Here is a 19615-nt window from a genome sequence, read left to right as displayed (position 1 = left end):
TTTGCTGCAGTGCTGGATATCAGGATCACCTTATGTATAAACCACAAGTTGCTTCTTGATGAAATTTCCACCACTAGTAATGTCACAGTACCCAGAGCAGCCTTAATGAGGTAGTGTGCCCAAATCCACCCTGAAGATGCCAAAACATTTACTAAGGTGTCCCCATCAGACTCCAGGTACTTCTCCTATGAATGTGCAGGAACAAAGTAGATCAGGGTGTAAACAGTTCATACAAGCTGTGTCACTTCCAGAGGTACCAGCTGGAGCCTGAACTTCTCAGCTCAGCAGTTGTTCTTCGTCATCATACGGTGTCTCATTGCTCACCCAGGACCAAGGTCTTTGGGGGTGTAAATCCCAGAAGATAAGGGGTTAATGTTTGTGTCTGAAACACCAATAGCTGGATGGCTGTGGAGCCCACAAAGAACTGTTAGTAATGACATGAGGTGAGAAAAAGTAAGATGTGTCTGGAGAAGGGGCCATGTGGAGATAGGGCAGCACTTTTCTGGGACAAATATTCTGGCTGCAGTTGCTGAAGACAAGTACAACACAGTACAAGCCAAGTACAGGATGGATGCTGAGAAGTGGGCATGGTTTGCAGGGGGGGGGAAAAGTCATCATAAGTCCACCTATGCCCTCCAACTCACTTCCAGAAAGGTCTGACAGAACAGACAGGGCACAAAAACTAATTTGCACAGAAGTGAGAAACCTGTTTTAAGGCTGAGGAAACAGATCTACAAAAAATACCCACTGCCATGTTCTTCTGTAATAGGGCAGGGAATACCACACCAATTTCCAGGCCAAGTGTGGAATTTACTAAGAAAATTTGGTGAGCTTTTGAAAACCCTGTGACTTTTGTCATTCCTTGCCAGCATGACCACTTATGAATCTTGAGTGCTCCCTCTTTCCCTTAAAAGTGGTGCTGTGGGCAAAATGGGAACTTTAGGCAATGTTTTTGAGTCACCTGTTGCAAAAAGGTCCCCTTGCTTTGTAAACTCCTTCTTGAAAAGGAGCCTGGGTGCATCTGGATCCAATCTTAGTCCCAGATTTTGTCAATGGTTTATGTCTAAAGGATTCTAGAGGTCTAATTGAACCTTTACACAAGTTTATCCCAAAGGACCGAGGATTGCAAACCAGATATATTTACCTAAGTAGAAATTATTTATTATGGTAAAGATTAGACAAAAAGATGCTTTTCCTTTTCCAGAGAGAAACAACCTCTCATTAAACCCGTGGGTCAGCTCTTCTTGCAGCTTGCCTGGACACCAGGCTGCTGCTGCCCAGAGCTTTTCTGACCTCATCAACTGCCTTGTTTGCCCCAGAAAATGTCCCTCAGTGACAGCTGGATCCTGCCACTCAGTTCTTGAGGAGAATATTGTGTTTTAGGGAAGTGCCTTCTTCATCAAAGAGCCAGCTGAGGTGAGGTTGGAGCTGGCCCTGTGCAGGATTCTGCATTTATTTGGTGGATACCTGTCTGGCTTTGTTTGAGGGAAATCTTCGTTCCTCATTGAAGAATGTGCCTATTTCTATGGCTGATTTTCTCACCCTGCTCCAGTTAAACCTGCAAATCCCTCCACCCTCTGTGCTCCCACTCCCCTCTGTCATCCTACTAGAAAAAACAATTTCAAATTCCTCCATTTGTTTGCTAGGGACACAAGAACACTTTTACAGGGAACCTTTTCTCTGCATGTTTATAAGTGAAAAGCAGCATTAATTCTGCATCCAATTCATCATCAGGAATCAGGATTTTCTCACACATCTTACTGGCAATGGCCTTGTTCCATGAAATGGTATCTCCAGCAGAAAATCAAGCAAGAAAGGAAGCATCATTGGTGCCCTTGGGTTGTCATCAGCCCTCTGAGGCCATCTCTTTGGGATGAAACAGGAATGTTATAGGGTAAGGCCACATCCCAAAGGGGAAGAGTCAGCCCAGAAGAGGCGTAAGCTGACTATTGACTTGCTCTGGCTCTTGCTGTAGCAGCAGATCTGATTTAGAGCAAGTCACCCACACAAAGAGCTTTTGACTTCACTGCTCAGGCACCTGAAATTGCATCTAGGCCATGGCTACTTTAGCATGAGCTCATCTTCACACCAGGTGATCTTTGGTGCTAGCAACTATTTGTACACTGAGTAAGAGGTGGAGAGCTCCACTCTAACCCCAGCCAATCCAGCCAAGATGTAGGAGAAATAATCTCTGGTCCTCACCCTCTGTTGTGTTCTGAAAACACAACAAAGATCTGGATGTAAGAACATTAAGCACAGAATTGCATGAAGTGCATCCTTCGCTCCTGTCCTTGTTATGCTGATGATTTATCTGTTTTTCTCTCAAGAAAAGCTCCTCCCACATGGGGAAGGTGCCAAGTACAGAGGGTTAGGAAACTCCTCTGAAATTCCTGCTGGACTGACAGGTCAAGCTCATGCCAATGAATGAGGAGAAGCTGTTTGCATCAGAGGTCTGTCCAGAAGGGAAGAGCTTTGGAAAAGGATTGGTTTTGTATTTTGTTGTTATGTTTTGGCTAAGTAATATAATTTAGACATTATTTGCGTAGAGATGTCAACACAGAGTGTGACTCACCTCATGTAATCTGAGAGGTGCAAATCAGAGCTTGTCACTCTGGGAATCCTTATGATCATCAGAGAGAAATCAGCACTTTTGTAGTGGAATTCCCTTCATCTCTCTGCTGGGAGCTGTGCCCTGGAAGTGTGTATTCCTCTTGTACTGACTGCACAGGGAGTGCTGAGAACCAGCTCTTAACAGGGTGGATCCTGCTTAGCCCAAACCAGAGCTGCTGGGACCTCAAGTCACTGAGATGGGGTGAGGTAGGAGGGACTTCTTATAACTGTTTGTCTATGTTAGTCTGTCTCCAAGGGCCAGTTTCTTATGAATACAGATTAATTAGGACATGGTCTTAATCAGACCAGGATTAGAGTCCTGGCTTCTCTCTTCACACACACATTGTGATGCAGCAGTGGGCAGCAGTGTCTGAGAGTGACCTGCCTATTCCCACTGGTGCTCAGCTTCTATTCCAGATGCCAGTTTTAAGTAGAAGATTTTGCTGTGTTTAGGTTTAGTTACAGTCTTTAACATTCACATCCTTGACATGCCCTTGGAACACATTAATATGTCTGGTGCACTCAAAATGCAAAGGGTTTCGCACTGAGCTCCCACTGTACGTACTCAGCCTAAGAGGTTGGCTCATGTCTTTGTCCGTTGTAAGAAAAACCATCACTCTGCAGTTGGGCAGTGCAGACTCAAACCTGAACTGGACATGATCCTGGACAACCTGATCTAGCTGACCCTGCTTGACCAGAATTCTGGACTAGAAGATCTTGAGAGTTCCCTCCAAACCTCAGCAATCCAGTGATTCTGTGTTCTTGCGACAAGATTTTATTTACTTGCTTTTGAAACCTGTGTCTTGAGAGCAGGACCAGAGCTTTGAGAATGGCAGGCTCAGGCTTGAGATACACAGGAACATTTGTCTAGTCAAAGAGAAATTTCTGAGATACGTTGCTGGGATGACTTCATTCTCTGCTCTGCTTTTGAATCTTCTCCGCAGATTTCTGGAGAAAGGATTTTGTGAAATGATTCCAATGTATTCAGTGAATTCAATACATTCTATGTACTCAATATGTCAATAAAAAGATCAATATGTGACAGATCATTTAGTTCTGAGTAGTTCACGATAAAAACTATTTGCTTCAGTGCTGGATTGCAGGTCACCTTATACATAAACCACAAGTTGTTTCTTGCTGAAATTTCACAGTACCCAGAGCATCCTTCCAAGAGGTAGAGTGTCCAAATACAACCTGAAGGTGTCATAGAACATACTAAAATGTCCCCATCAGACACCAGTTACTTCTCTTATGCATTTGCATGAACAAAGTAGATCAAGCTATAAATGGCTCATACGAGCTGTGTCACTTCCAGAGGTACCAGCTTGAGACTGAACTTCTCAGCTCAGGACACAGTCACCTGATGGGCTGGAAGCACCAGTGCTATTTCAGGCTGAGGGACCTCTGCTGACACCTCTGCTGTACCTCATGGGGCTACCTCTGACTCACTCACCCACCTCTTCACATCCCCCGGGGGCTTAAAATCACACTCATCCTCACCACTGCTCACCCCATGCCTGACTGCTCCTGGTTTCCAAGATCTGGTCCCATAGGCTGCATGACCATCCCCAAGAATCCCATCTCCATCAGCTCCCTTGGAGTCTGGCTGGGACCTTTGCCCCTAATAGTACCCAGAAATGCCTTTGACCCCACAGCAAGCATGAGAAACACATGGGAAGAGCAAAAGAGACAGAAATCAGCTTGGAGGTGCTGACAGTTCAAAATCCCCTTTTTCCAGTACTGCAGTCACAGAAGGTTTTTCCATTTTCCTCCATTTGCTCAGCTACCTCCCAGCTTGCCCAGTTGGACTGCTGCCTTTAGCATTTCATACAAAACTAAAGTGGAAATCAGGAGAATATTCACACAGAGAAGCCAGATCTGGACTTTGGTACAATATCCCCAGAAAAAATTGCTGCTGGCCTTGCTTCTTTTAAAATACAACATGTGTCCTAGTTCAGCAGGAGGGACCAGCTATCACTATGTGGGGGTGATCAATGCTGTGTACTCTACCCCCTCTATTCATTCCCCAAGGACAATGGACCATTTGCAGCAGCTGCCCAGGGACTCATTATCACCTTCACAACCAGCCTGAGGGGGTGTGGCTGCTAATGGGCCATCAACAGTTCAACAATACCCCCTGACTCCAGAGTTAATCACCCATTGTGTGAGTCCCCGCCCTGGGGGAGGGACTGGGTGCTCCCTGAGGGTACATAAGTGGTGGGTAAGAATACTTCGGGAACTTCTTGTTGGATCCAGAGGAGCAGCAGGATCTTGACAGGAGGAGACCACCACTCTTGACCAGACCACAGCCCTTGCCTGCACCAACAGGTTTTTCACATCCTTTTGCTTTGGATTTGGGGGAACCACGCAGGTCTCAGCACAAGGGCAAACAAACCTCTTTGGGTTTGTGCCCCAGGACAGTGGGTTATACTGCTGGGGTTTTGTGAGTTGAAAGCAATTTCCCTTTGTGTCAGTGTATTTATTGTAATATTATTATTAAATTTTAGCTCTGACTTATAATCTCTCTCGTGGTAAGTTCATTTCCCCTGCTGGTTCACCTTTAAACCAGCACAATATGGAACACTTATCAGAAGTACTTCACCTGTACAAGTACTCCCACTCTGTACAAGAACTCCCAAGTGGGAGAGGATTGGAGGGTCCAGCAGGATTCTTTACAGATTGAAGAAATGGAGGTTTGTCTTACAGAACAGACCACATGGCAGGTGGACCAATGGGAAGCAAAGCTCATTGGACATCACTCACAGAACTTTCCCATCCAGGAAATGCACAACTCTGGACAACACGTAGGCAATGCCTACAATAACATGAAAGGCACAGCAGTGCCAGTTATGTCATGTTAGAGCAAAAGTTTTATAAAAAACAATTAAATGGATAACCATGATCTTGCAGACCCCAGGGGTGTGATGAAAACTTCATGGTTTCTTTTTACAGCCAGGCTCTGAGGCAGGATGTCTCTGGTCCTTCTTATAGACCCCTTGGGGTAGAGTAGAATGAAACAACGCTGAATGACCAGTGTCTGGATGAGACAGATCTATTTTAAAACAACTCTGTTGTTGTGGAAAGGATGCTTGTAGCCATTTTGGTTCTTTTCTGTAACAATAAAAAAGTATGAAGTAGAAAAACTATAAGGAAAAGACAGAAAGAGAGGGGAAGGACAAGAGCAGATAGTGGAGAGGAAGGATATCACCATCTGTACACCCAGCAACCAAGACCTGCAATTTCAGTCTCCGTTGCCTTGATCCGTTGGTGGTGGGGGCCAGTGCCACAAAGAGTTGATGGTTCTACATGTTCAGCCTTCTGTGGCAATGCCCCACAACCTCCCCTGGCCAGGGGTTTTACACTCTGTGATGCTACACAGTGGAAATGAGTCAGGGGATGTTTCAGGGGTCTTTGGGGGTGTGTGGCCCTTTCTAATGACACGACCACTGTTTGGCCCTGCTTGTGACAACTGCTGCTTTCTTGTGCCAGTTTGGCCTCACCAGAAAGAAGGAAATATGAAAAAAAGCATTGCCCCACCTCTGCCACATCTGCTTCTTATCAGACTTCTCCCTTATCTGCCTTGAAACCAATTTGTTTCAGATGCCAGTCCCGGGTTATCAGGGACAAAATGACCTGCACGACTCAAGCACTTTCGTTAAACACACTTTGTTCTACCAAAGTTCTGGTCATTTCTGCTTGTGACAACTAACTCATTGTCCCAGTATTCCTGGACTTTTGGAAGTGGAGAAAAGTGAGTCCAGTTTAGTTGTGAATGAATGATCACAGAACCAAACACCATTATGTGGTGGAAGGGACTTGAAAGATGATCCTGTTCCAATCTGCTGTCATGAGTATGGACACCTTCCACTAGACCAGGCTGCTCAGAGCCCTGTCCAAACTGGTCTTCAACATTTCCAAGGATGCAGCAGCCACAGCTACTCTGGGCAACCTGTGCCAGGGCCTCATCACCCTCACAGGGAAGAATTTCTTCCTAACATCCAACCTAAATCTGCACTTCTTCAGTTTAAAGCCATTCCACCTCATCCTGTCAGCTCCACACCCTCGTGCAAAGTCTCTCTCCAGCTCTCTAGGACACCTTTAAAGAACTGGAAGGGGCTCTACTGTGCCCTCAAGGCCTTTTCTTTCTCAGGCTGGTGGCATGAAGAAGTGCTCCTACAAAGCCCTGGCAATCTGGAAAGGGCAAAGATGTAGCCTGACCATATTAATTCTATTCTGAGCGGCTGTAGAAGAGCAAACTGTGAATATCTGAGTGTACTGAGAGACAGGCCACTTGGCCTCATGCCACCAGAGATGTTCTGATGGGAACAGAAACATGTGTAGGTGCTGCAGCAGCAGCGGCCACGACATGTGAGGAATGAGGAAAGGACAGAGAAATCACCAGAGCCAGTTATCTGCTCCCCACAGCTGATGCTGCAAGTCAGCTGCCTTTGGAGAAAACCAGAAGAAATTGCAAAGAGCAACTGTCACCCCATTGCTGGGCAAGGATGAACAAATCTCCCCTGATTAACGACAGAAAACTTCTGTAAAATTCTCTGTTTATCAGAAGGGGCAGATTTATGACAGGCTATATATTTCAGTGGGACTCCTGAGGGATCAGACAACTGTTCCTCCAAGGAGAAGAGGGAAGGAGCAGTTCAGCTGCCTGTTCTGAGTTTCTGCTTTAAGGTAAGCTCTTGCTCCTTTCTCACCATTGACACCAATAGTTCAAGTGTTTCCTTTGCTTGGAAACAAATAGGTGAAAGTGCAGGCTGGAGCTGCTGAGCTCCAACACGTGTCATCTGAGGAGAAATGTGAGTTTTGCCTGCATTGAATTGTGCAGCTCTTTGATGTTTTCTGTTAAAGAGAGCAAGGTGTGGTTTGGGAAGAAAACACATGAATAAGAAGTGGAGTGGCAGGGAGGAGAGGTGTGGGGCAGAGCTTATTGAGGACCATAATTCCACCCATGGCCTTGCAGAAAACCTCTAGAAAAACACATGAGCTGGCTGCAATCCTGGACAAACTTACCCTCTACCATGTTCTGAAATCTTACAACTCTTCCTTCCTGAGGATCCTATATAAACAGCCAGTCTCAGACTGCACCAGAGGCATTTGAAAGTCCTCTGCCACTTTAGGGGCTGCAAGCAGAGTCCTGAGATGCTATTTCCCATGGGACGTTGGTATGATATAAATTTAGATAGATATACTTTAAGTTGAGGGAGGTGGTTGTGCAAAAGGACATCTCAGGAGCATCTCTGCTTCATTTGGGGCAGAGAGCGTCATGCTCTGCAGAGCACTGAAAAAAGCCACTGCTTGTGGTTCATATTCTCAGTTTCCTGCTCACTGGCCCCCACGTTTCTGATCCTGAGCTGAGACAGGGATGAAGGTCCAGATGTCTTGGATCAGAGAAAGGGCGTGTGTAGCCCCACATCCTCAATCCAATGGAAATGAAGAGATGAAGGTCTGGGAAAAGAGTAAGAACGGAACAATTGTCAAAGGTGACTGCTGAACCCTTCAACAGTCCTCAGCCCAGAGCCTTCTGCAGTGAAAGGTGGGCTGAGTCTTTCAGAGGCTGTGACAGATTTCTGTCCCATGAATCGTTCCAGCTGCCTGTCCTGTCTGCGTTATTCAAAATGCTAATTAGTTTAAAATCACTCTGTAGAATGTCTAGAATTGGAAATGGAAACATCACTGCTACCCCAAAGCCTGTGCTGCCTCTGAAAGAAGGCAGAGCACCCTGCCTGGCTGCCACCATCACAGAGACCTCTTCAGGGTTTTCTCCAAAAGGATTGACCTTCCTAACTGCTGAAAGTCATGTCAATGCTGAGACAGACAAAAAAGCACTTGTTTCTGTTCAAGAAAAAGAAGTTTCTGCAACAGTGCCCTTTCCTGTACAGGACAGACAATCAGCAAAGCTGTAGATGGGCATTGGCAGGAATGGCATCCCCCCCTGGGAAGAGCTGGCCCTCAGTATTTGCATTGCAGCAGCCACGGTACTGGTAAGACAGAGGTGTTACCCTCGTGCTTGCTGCTGCCATCTGCTTGGCCCCTTCCTGTCCTGTATCCAGGTGTCTGCAAGTTCCCAGTCTGGGGTTGGGTACTGAGATAATGCCAGCTGAGCAGATGGACACACGTTTCTGAATGTCAGCTGAGTCTGTGCTGTGGGGAGGTCCTCAGAGCAGAAGGGAGAGAGATGATGTTCAGGAACTGGGACTTCCATGGCCTGGGTTGCTTTGGGCTTTTTTCTCCAATGCCAGTGCAAAGCTGAGTTGTGGTCCATCTCAGGTAGGTTGGAAAAGGGGACCTTGTCCCACTGCTGTTCCCCAGTTCAAAGATAACTTTGCTGTGAGTACTGATTGGACAGAGGGTGAATTTGGATCCTTCCTCATGTGGGCTGAGTTCTTCCCCTGCTACCTCCTGTAAGCACCTTAAACCTATTTTAGATTTCTCTCTTATTGCTCTGATGATTTTTTCCATATCCAGCAGGACAGATGTTACCCCCTGCTTGGTCTCTCATAGTCCCCTCCTCTGCCAGCTGTTTCCCTCAAGCACAAAAATGATTCCAGACCATGACCAGCTCCCTCCAAGTTCAGTGTCTCACTGCATTTGCCTTCCAGGACAGCAAGAGCCGTTCACTTCTCCCACAATGCTGTGGCTGCTGCTGCTGCTGCAGGTCTGGGCGAGCTGCCTCTGGCTGGGACACAGCGAGGTGGGGACATCCTTTGACAGCTGTCTTGAGTTTTTCTACCAGAACACCCCCCCAAACAGTGCCCTGAAGCCAGAGGACCCAGCCTGGATCTGTCAGGTTTACGACAACCAGTATTGCTTTGCCACCCTGTATGACAAAAGTCGGCGTATTCCCATGTACTCTGCTTACAAATACGAACCTGGAGAATCCCCAAAACCTCAGATATGGATGGTTGAGCCCCAGGTGAGTGTCCTTTCTCATGCCATGTCACCCTTCAGTCATTAAAAGATCATCTGCAGCATTTAGATATTCAGTAAAAACAGCCAAGCAAATTCCAGAGGACAGATAGAGGAAATTTAGGACCTTGGAAAGAACAGAGTAGCAGGATGGAATGTAGTTGTTAATGAGTCACAAAAGAAAGTCGTGTGCTCTGGTCCAGAGGAAGATTAAACACCTTCTGCTAAAGATGAAAAGAAAGGTGTTGTAGTTTTAAAGAAAATTGTCTGCATTTGTTATTCACTGGAACTCAAACAGCTAATATGGTACTTCACCACTGCAGTCTCCACATTTAGAAGGATGAAAGTTTCTCTCTTTCCATGGAATCATAGAATTATAGAGGGGTTTGTGTTGAAAAAGACTTTAATGATCATTACATTTAATTGGCCCCTGCCATGGGCAGGGCCATCTTCCATGAGACCTGGCTGCTCAGAGCCCCAGCCAATGTGGCTTTTTATCCTCCTGGACCACAGAGCCAGGCCATCTGCAAAATCTTTGATTTTAGTAACTGTCTTCTGAAATCTTCTGTCACTATTTAGTTTCCTCAGTACTGTTTGGGGATTATGAGCTCCTGCAAGAGGCTGATCATTTCTAATGTCTGTCCAGTGAGGCTGCAGAAATTGCTTCCTGGCCCAGATCAGCTCTGAGACATGTTATTAGGATTGCAGGAGCAGATCCCCTTTTCACTGAGGTCTTTTTGATTAATGAAGAAAACAACCTTAATTCTTGCAATGAATTGTAGCCCTCCCTGGAAAACCTCACCTCTAGGACTGGTTTCTCAACACATCTCCTTGTGTATGGAGGCAAACACTGATGTTCCAGGAGTGTGGTGCACCTGTAGCAGCCACACACAGAATCATAGAGTGAGAGAAGGGGGTGGGAGAATCTGGGGAGATCCCTGGGTAGATGTGAGTGTGGAGACACAACAAAAGGGAACCAGATGTCTCAGAGAAGGTTTGTCACCAAAGTCACCTTTCAAACCTTGGAGTGGCAAATGCTCAGTCTCATATATCTACCCACACTCCCAGCACAGGCTGCAGACTGGATCACAAAGGTCACAAGGAGAGCAGTCAGATTCTGAATGTCTTTTTCTTTAAGGCTCTAGTGTTCATCCAGGAGGGGCACCTATAGGGGTTCTCTCGGCTTCATACATTCCCATGCACAAAAAATGGCAAAAAATGTGTTCTTGACACTTGGAGACTTCAGCTCCAGGGAAAACTATTGCTCCATTATTCTCTTCCCCAAGTCTAACACGTTTTCTCCTTCTTTACCTTTCAAGCTGATGGGCTCAACTTATCCCAAAGAAATGAATACTGAGTCAACCCTCATAGATGAGTACCATGTCAACATAGAGGAAATCAAAAGGAGCCAGGCTGTCCTCGAAGACTACAAGGGCCTGAAGGGTTTGACCCGTGGCCACTTGAACCCCGTTGGCCACCACCCAACCTACAGAAAAAAGCTGCCTACCAATACCCTCACCAACATAGTGCCCCAGGATGAGAAACTCAACAATGGCGCCTGGACGAAGTACGAGCAAGGAACAATGATTAAGAAGACCAAGGGCTGTAACAGCACCTACGTCATCGTGGGTGCTGTGCCTGGGAACAGCAAGATCCCCAGTGGGAGGGTGAATATCCCCAGCCACATCTGGTCAAGTGCCTGCTGTGAGACTGGTACTGGCATGAGGGCTTGGGCAGTCATTGCCGAGAACAACAAGAACAAGGTTGATCTCCTCACTCTGGGGGAGCTGGAGGCCAAGTTGGCCTCACTGTATGGGTTGGAGGAGGTTTCTCTGTTCCACAGTGACTGTCCTCGGAAATAAGCCTCTGATTCAGGGTGTAAAAGCTCAAGGGGTTTTACCACATCTTAGAGAATCACAGAATCACAGAATGGTTTGGGTTGAAAGGGACGAGTTCCAACTCCCCCACAATGGGCAGGGACATGTCCCCCTAGACCAGCCTGATCAATGCCCCATCCAATCTGGCCTTGAACACTTCCAGGTCTGGGTCAGCCACAGCATCTCTGGGCAACTTTTACCAGTGCATCACCACTCTCACAGGAAAGAATTTCTTCACAGTACCTCATGTAACCCTGCCTGCTGCCAAAGTGAAGCCATTTCCTCTTGTCCTCTCATTCCATGCCCTAGTCCAAAGTCCCTCTCCAACTCTTTTGAAGCCCTTTTAGGCACTGGATTTTCATCTGAGTCCTTTCTCAGAGCATTTTCTTCCCAAGGTTGAACAGCCCCAGCTCTCTCAGCCTGTCTCCACAGCAGAGGTGCTCCAGCTCTCAGAGTATCCTTGTGGCCTCCTCTTGACTCGACCCTAACAGGTTTGTGTCCTTCTCATGTTGTGGGTCCCAGAACTGGAGGCAGAAATGCAGGTGGCATCTCACAAAGCAGATGAGAGGAGAACAAACGTCCTATGCAGTGTCTGTCCTGCTTCCTTCTTTGGTGTGTTTCCAGCTCTGTCCCTCAGAGTAACTGCTCCTCTACTGAAAGGGAGAAAGAGGTGGGCAGAGCTGGTTTGCTTTGCTGCCCATCCTGGCAGAGAGCTCTTAGGGATGAGTCCTTGCCCTGACACTCTGGAGGAGCCAGCAAGATAAGATGCCATGGACAAGGAAATCAGAGCTTCTTGCTGAGACCAGAAGGTCTTTGCCTTGTTTTCCCTTTTTTCCATACCCAGATACAGACCTTAGTTCCTTCCTCTCCTCATCAGCTGTCCCTGGCAGTGTGCTGCTGACCTGTCCCTCACCTCCTTAGGAAGGCTCTGAGACTGGGGAAGTTCAGGTTTCCCACAGATGTTGTGAAGTCTCCATTGCTGGAAATAATCAAATCCCAACTGGATGTGATCCTGGACAACCTGCTCTAACAGAACCTGATTGACCAGGGATCTGGACTAGGAGATCTTGAGAGGTCTCTCCAAACCTCAACAATTCAGTGATTCTGAGATCTAGGGAACAAGGTTTTGTTTGCTTTTGAAACCTGCATGTTACAGGATTCTGAGTTATGAGACAGGCAGCTCAGGCATCAGATATACAGAAATCTTTGACAAGTCAAAGATAAATTTCTGTGATACACTGCTTGGATAACATCATTCTCTGCTATGCCTCTGACCCTCCTCTGCAGATTGATTTATGCAAAAATGACTTTGTCAAATGTATCCAATGTATTCAGTGTATTCAATAAAATCAAAGTATTCAATGCATCAATCAAAAGACCAATATGTGCCAGATCATTTAGTCCCTGAGTAGTACACAATAAAATTGATTTGCTCCGGTGCTGGATTGCAGGGTCACCTTATGTATAAACCACAAGTTGCTTCTTTCTGAAATTTCCACCACAAGTAACATCACAGTACCCAGAGCACTTTTATGGGACAAATATTCTGATTGTAGTTGCTGGAGATAAGCACAACACAGTACAGGGCAAGTATAGGCATGAGGCCAAGAAGTGGACATGGACTGCAGGGGAGGAACAAGACCACCCAAGGCTGCCAGAGCCCTCTGACCCATTTTCAGAAAGGTCTGATAGAACAGATTGTGCATGGAAAGTATTTTGCACAGGAAGTCAGAAACCTGTTTTCAGGCTGGGGAAACAGATCTACAAAAAGACACCCACTGCCATGTGCTTCTACAAGAGGTCAGGGAATACCACACCAATTTCCATGCCAAGTGTGTAATTTACTAAGAAAATCTGGTGAGTTTTTGAGAACTCTATGACTTACGTTACCCCTTTCCACCCCAAGCACTTACAAATCTTGAGTGCCCCCTTTCCCTTAAAGGTGGTGCAGTGGACAAAATGGGAGTTCAGAAAATGCTTTTTAGAGAATCTCCTGTTGAGTCACAAAGTGCAAAAAAGACGCCCTTGCTTTGTAAACTCCTTCTCAAAGAGGATCCTGGGTGCATTTGGATCCAATCTTAGCCCCAGATTTTGTCAATTGTTTATGTCTAAAGTATTATAGAGGTGTAATTGAACCTTTACACAACTTTATCCTGCAGGACCAAGGATGGCAAACCGGATATATTTACCTAAGTAGAAATTTTTTACTAGGATAAAGATTAGACAAAAAGATGCTTTTCCTTTTCCAGAGAGAAACAGCCTCTCATTAAACCCAAATGGTAGATCATGGGTCAGCTCCTCTTGCAGCTTGCCTGACTACTGCAGCCCAGCACTTCTCTGACCACATCAACTGCCTTGTCTGCCACAGATAATGTCCCTCACTGGCAGTCAGTCTTCGAAGGCAATATTGTATTCTATGGAGAGCCTATTTTTATGGCTGATTTTCTCACCCTACTCCAGTTACACCTGCAAATCCCTCCACTCTCTGTGTTCCCATTTTACTCTCTCATCCTGCTGGAAATACCCATTTCAAATTTCTCCATTTGCTTGTTTTGAAATGGAAATGTTGCAAGGTAAGGCTGCATCCCACGGAGAAGAGTCAGCCCAGAGGAGGCATAAGCTGTCTCTTGACTTGCTCTGTTGCATCCATGACCTGGCTCTTGGTGTAGCAGCAGGTCTGACTCAGGGTGAGTCACCTGCACAAAGAGCTTTTGACTTCACTACTCAGGCACCTGAAATTGCATCTAGCCCATGGCTACTTTAGCATGAGCTCATCTTCACACCAGGTGATCTTTGGTGCCAGCAACTATTTGGGCACTAAGAGGTAGAGAGCTCCACTCTAACCCCAGCCAACCCAGCCAAGAGGTAGGAGAAATAGTCTCTAGTCCTCACCCTCTGTTGTGTTCTGGAAACACATCAAACATCTGGATGTAAGAACATTAAACACAGAATTCCACGAAGTGCATCATTCCCTCCTGTTCTTGTTATGCTGATGATTTATCTGTTTTTCTCTCAAGAAAAGCTCCTCCCACACAGGGAAGGTGCTGAGCACAGCAGGTGAGGAAACTCCCCTCAAATTCCTGTGGGACTGACAGGTCAAGATCATGACAATGAATGAGGAGAGGTTGTTTGTACCAGAGGTCTGTCCATAAGGAAATAGCTTTGGAAAAGGATGAGTTTTGTATTTTGATATTATGCTTTGGCTGAGTAATATAATTTAGACTTCACGTGTATAGAGATGTCAACACAGAGTGTGACTCACCTCATGTAATCCGAGAGGTGCAAATCAGAGCTTGTCACTCTTGGAATCCTTATGGTCCTCAGAGAGAAATCAGCACTTTTGTAGTGGAATTCCCTTCATCTCTCTGCTGGGAGCTGTGCCCTGGAAGTGTGTGTTCCTCTTGTACTGACTGCACAGGGAGTGCTGAGAACCAGCTCTTAACAGGGTGGATCCTGCTTAGCCCAAACCAGAGTTGATGGAACTTAAGTAATTTAGATGGGGTGAGGTAGGAGGGGCTTCTTACAACTGATAGTCTGTGTTAGTCTGTCTCCAAGGGCCAGTTTCTCGTGAATACAGATTAATTAGGACATGATCTTAATCAGACCAGGGTTAGAGTCCTGGCTACTTTCTTCACACACACATCATGATGCAGCAGTGGGCTGCAGTGTCTGAGAGTGACCTGCCTATTCCCACTGGTGCTCAGCTTCTATTCCAGATGCCAATTTTAAGCAACCAGTTTTATGGTGTTTAGGTTTAGTTACAGTCTTTAACATTCACATCCTTGACATGCCCTTGGAACACATTTCCATGTCTGGTGCACTCAAAATGCAAAGGGTTTCACACTGAGCTCCCACTGTATGTACTCAGCCTAAGAGGTTGGCTCATGTCTTTGTCCATTGTAAGAAAAATCATCACTCTGCAGTTGGGCAGTGCAGGCTGTTTGTTCCTGCACTGTCGAGCACAGATCCTAACTTAAACTTAAGAAGTTTTCCAATGAGTACCTAAGATCGACCTCAGTGGCATTTTATCACCTGCCTAGAAGCTTTTATTACAAATGTGTTCAGGAAACTCCGGGGTGGGGGTGGGGGGGGAGGAGGGGGGGGGAGCAGTGAGCATTGCACAAGATTTATGGAGAATCTCTTTACTCAGGGGATCTGTTTACTCAGTCTTCTGAATTTTTCATGAGTGCCAAGAAATTCCCAAAACTACAAAATGACATAACTTCTCATTAGAAAGATGGTGAAAAGCTTAGTGGGGAAGCTCTGTGAGGAGTGGCTGTGGTCACTTGGCTTCTTCAGCTGGGAAAAGAGGAGGCTGAGAGGAAACCTCAACTTCATCGTGGTCTGCAGCTTCCCCACGAGGGGCAGCAGAGGGGCAACCACTGATCTCTTCTCTCTCATGACCAGTGTCAGGACCCCAGGCAATGGCCTGAAACTGGAAAGTTTAGGTTGCATAGTAGGAAAAGGTTCTTCCCCTAAAATGTGACTGATCACTTGTAGATGCTCCCCAGGAAAGTGGTCACAGCACCAAGCCTGTGTGAGTTCAAAGAACATTTAGACAAAGCTATCACACACATGGTGGGATTGTTGTTTTAATAGGTATAAGAGTCAGACTTTGTAATCCTTGTGGGTCCCTTCAACTCAGGGTATTTTATGATTCTAAGATTACACATGACAGGAATAAGGACTCTCCTGTCAATTTCAGCATCTACAATGGTTTTCTTTTAAATCACAACTTCAGTCTCTTAACACGAGGTCATGTCTGTGTATCAGCAGGATTTGCCACCTGCCAGGATGCACCATTATCATCTCTCTCCTGGCTGGTGGCACCAAGCACTGAATGAGTACAGTCAACACATTTGGAGGAGAAGGGAAGATCAGTGTTGGCCACTGACTGCAGAGACCTGGCCCTTCCTGCCATGCCACATCCACGGGCTCCAGAGGATGCTAAGTCCAGCAGAGAGGACCCAAGGCACAGCCCCTGATCACAAGGTCTCCTCTTCCTCATGAGCAACAAGGCTCTCCCACTGGAGTCTGCTCTGACATATTTCCGCTTGCAATCAATACCCTCATTTCCATATGGAGTGAGCCAACAGATTAACTGGGAATCATCAAAATGTGATTGCTAATTACCCTTAGCACAATTAATGTCCACTAGAAAAGTGTGTATTTATTGACGCGTGGCTCTCCCAGTGGAGTTTCTTGCAGACAAAGCTGGTTGGTGCAGAGACCGTTGGACGTGATCCATCTCTCCTTGTAAAGACAGACAAGCTGCTGGGATCTCCTCTAAGAGTTGTAACCAGGATTCTGGAATTGTGTGCTCCTCTTGACGATCTGAGGTATGTGGTGTGTTTCTTCTGACTTTGGGCTGTAGAAAGTCTTAAATGTACAACTCCCAGGATCAGAGAATATGACAGAAATTCACTGCATAGTAGAAAGACAAGGAAATTCCACAAATTCAGGCCCCAGAGTTGTTTTAATATCTTTGAACTTCCATTTTACCTTGGGAAACACTGTAAAGTGTGAGGCACTTTCCAGTCAAACCTACTGTCTTTTGAGTTCCCTTGCTGCCAACAAGAGCAGCAGTGGACTGGAGCAGTTCATCAGTTTGGTGCTGCTGCTTTTCTCCGGAAAAGGTTTGCACCTTGGTGCAGATGAGTGACTTGCTGCCTGCAAAGGTGAGCAAAGCTCGGAGGAGGGAGAATGGGCTGTGCTCCAAACTTGCAGGGAAAGTACATTTGCTTCCCAAATTGCCGTGGGAGAGGCAGCGCTAAGTCTGCTGATAAACAACATCAGTGATTTAAGAGTTTGATAGTGCACATGGCAGTGGTTTGATGGGGTTCCATGGTAAGGTACGCTTGAGTATGGACTGCACAGAGGGCAGGGTCAGAAAGATGTGTCAGGGAGACCCTCCTGTTGAGTTATAGCATTCAGAATGGACCCCTTTGCATTCTAAACTCCTTCTCAGATGGGAGTGTAGTTGTGACTGGATCCTGACTTAGTCCTGGATTTGGTCAATGATTTATGCCTAGAGGATAAGATGTGCACCAGTTCTTCATATCACTTACCTGAGATTTCAAAGTATCGTTGTGCTCATTGCCAATCCACTTACTGAGAATCTGACACAATAAGGAATCTCGCAGTCTAGAGGACTAACTTTGAGAGGTGTATCTACTCAAGGGGAGATCTGTTGTGGCTGACAGTGGGGCTTTAGACAAAGGTTATTAGAGAAGCCCTCATGCTGAGTTATGACATGCAGAAAGGACCTTCTCCTTCTAAAGCTGTTCTCCAAGAGGAGCATAGCTGTGGCTGGATCTAATTTAGTCAGAGACTTTATCAACAGTTTTCAATACAACTTTGTCCCATAGAGTTTAATGATCAGACAATGGATCTTAATAAATCTATTTACTGCACAATATAAAAGTGAAAACTACCAGTAGTGTATAGGATAGGATAGTATAGAGCACTATACCAATGCAATTATACTACAGCCCTTATAGCAATTATATTACAGCAATTAAATAAAAATTAGAAAAAGAAACAGTCATTAATTAGAGGTTGATGTAACTCATCATATCAACACTTATGGGCAGACCTCTTTCTCTTAACCTTGAAGAGTAACACTGAAGGGGCATCACCATCAAGGGACAATCTCCACACACTCCAAGAAGAGTTTATATCTGATCCTATGAAAGTGGACTGGGCTACTCTTGGGGCAGAGTAGAATGAAACAATGCTGAATGACCAGTGTCTGGATGAGGCAGATTTACTTTAAAACAACTCTGTAGCCATTTTGGTTCTTTTCTGTAACAATAAGAAAGTATGAAGTAGAAAAACTATAAGGAAAAGACAGAAAGAGAGGGGAAGGACAAGAGCAGATAGTGGAGAGGAAGGATATCACCATCTGTACACCCAGCAACCAAGACCTGCAATTTCAGTCTCCGTTGCCTTGATCCGTTGGTGGTGGGGGCCAGTGGCACAAAGAGTTGATGGTTCTACATGTTCAGCCTTCCGTGGCAATGCCCCACAACCTCCCCTGGCCAGGGGTTTTACACTCTGTGATGCTACACAGTGGAAATGAGTCAGGGGATGCTTCAGGGGCCTTTGGGTGTGTGTTGCCCTTTCTAATGACACGACCACTGTTTGGCCCTGCTTCTCACAACTGCTGCTTTCTTGTGCCAGTTTGGCCTCATCAGAAAGAAGGAAATATGATAAAAAGCATTGCCCCACCTCTGCCACATCTGCTTCTTATCAGACTTCTCCCTTATCTACCTTGAAAACAATTTGTTTCAGATGCCAGTCCCGGGTTATCAGGGACAAAATGACCTGCATGACTCAAGCACTTTCTTTAAACACACTTTGTTCTACCAAAGTTCTGGTCATTTCTGCTTGTGACAACTAACCCATTGTCCCAGTATTCCTGGACTTTTGGAAGTGGAGAAAAGTGAGTCCAGTTTAGTTGTGAATGAATGATCACAGAACCAAACACCATTATGTGGTGGAAGGGACTTGAAAGATGATCCTGTTCCAATCTGCTGTCATGAGTATGGACACCTTCCACTAGACCAGGCTGCTCAGAGCCCTGTCCAACCTGGTCTTCAACATTTCCGAGGATGCAGCAGCCACAGCTACTCTGGGCAACCTGTGCCAGGGCCTCATCACCCTCACAGGGAAGAATTTCTTCCTAACATCCAACCTAAATCTGCACTTCTTCAGTTTAAAGCCATTCCACCTCATCCTGTCAGCTCCACACCCTCGTGCAAAGTCTCTCTCCAGCTCTCTAGGACACCTTTAAAGAACTGGAAGGGGCTCTAATGTGCTCTCAAGGCCTTTTCTTTCTCAGGCTGGTGACATGAAGAAGTGCTCCTACAAAGCCCTGGCAATCTTGAAAGGGCAAAGATGTAGCCTGACCATATTAATTCTATTCTGAGCGGCTGTAGAAGAGCAAACTGTGAATATCTGAGTGTACTCAGAGACAGGCCAGTTGGCCTCATGCCACCAGAGATGTTCTGATGGGAACAGAAACATGTGTAGGTGCTGCTGCAGCAGTTGCCACTACATGTGAGGAATGAGGAAAGGACAGAGAAGTCACCAGAGCCAGTTATCTGCTCCCCACAGCTGATGCTGCAAGTCAGCTGCCTTTGGAGAAAACCAGAAGAGATTGCAAAGAGCAACTGTCACCCCATTGCTGGACAAGGATGAACAAA

The 19615-nt window shown here is 46.0% G+C and overlaps 1 protein-coding gene across 1 annotated transcript; it reads left to right on the top strand.

Annotated features, from left to right (window-relative positions):
- The first annotated feature begins 7036 nt into the window (after positions 1-7036).
- Positions 7037-12616, top strand: LOC139669611 (endonuclease domain-containing 1 protein-like). The gene is made up of 3 exons (XM_071550113.1): positions 7037-7296; positions 9225-9538; positions 10851-12616. The coding sequence occupies exons 2-3, from the start codon at positions 9254-9256 to the stop codon at positions 11391-11393; spliced, it is 828 nt and encodes a 275-aa protein (XP_071406214.1). The 5' UTR covers positions 7037-7296; positions 9225-9253; the 3' UTR covers positions 11394-12616.
- The last annotated feature ends 6999 nt before the right edge of the window (positions 12617-19615 follow it).

The sequence above is a fragment of the Pithys albifrons genome, chromosome 3 (assembly GCF_047495875.1).
Source record: "Pithys albifrons albifrons isolate INPA30051 chromosome 3, PitAlb_v1, whole genome shotgun sequence".
Taxonomy (NCBI): domain Eukaryota; kingdom Metazoa; phylum Chordata; class Aves; order Passeriformes; family Thamnophilidae; genus Pithys; species Pithys albifrons.
The sequence above is the reverse complement of the archived record's forward strand: the minus strand, read 5'-3'. Positions and strand labels throughout refer to the sequence as shown.

What these genes read in the sequence shown, in the direction of transcription:
- LOC139669611 (XM_071550113.1), top strand. Translation starts at nt 9,254, where the DNA reads ATGCTGTGGCTGCTGCTGCTGCTGCAGGTCTGGGCGAGCTGCCTCTGG. An exon ending in TATGGATGGTTGAGCCCCAG is followed by an intron (nt 9,539 to 10,850) that starts GTGAGTGTCCTT and finishes TTACCTTTCAAG; the next exon opens with CTGATGGGCTCAACTTATCC.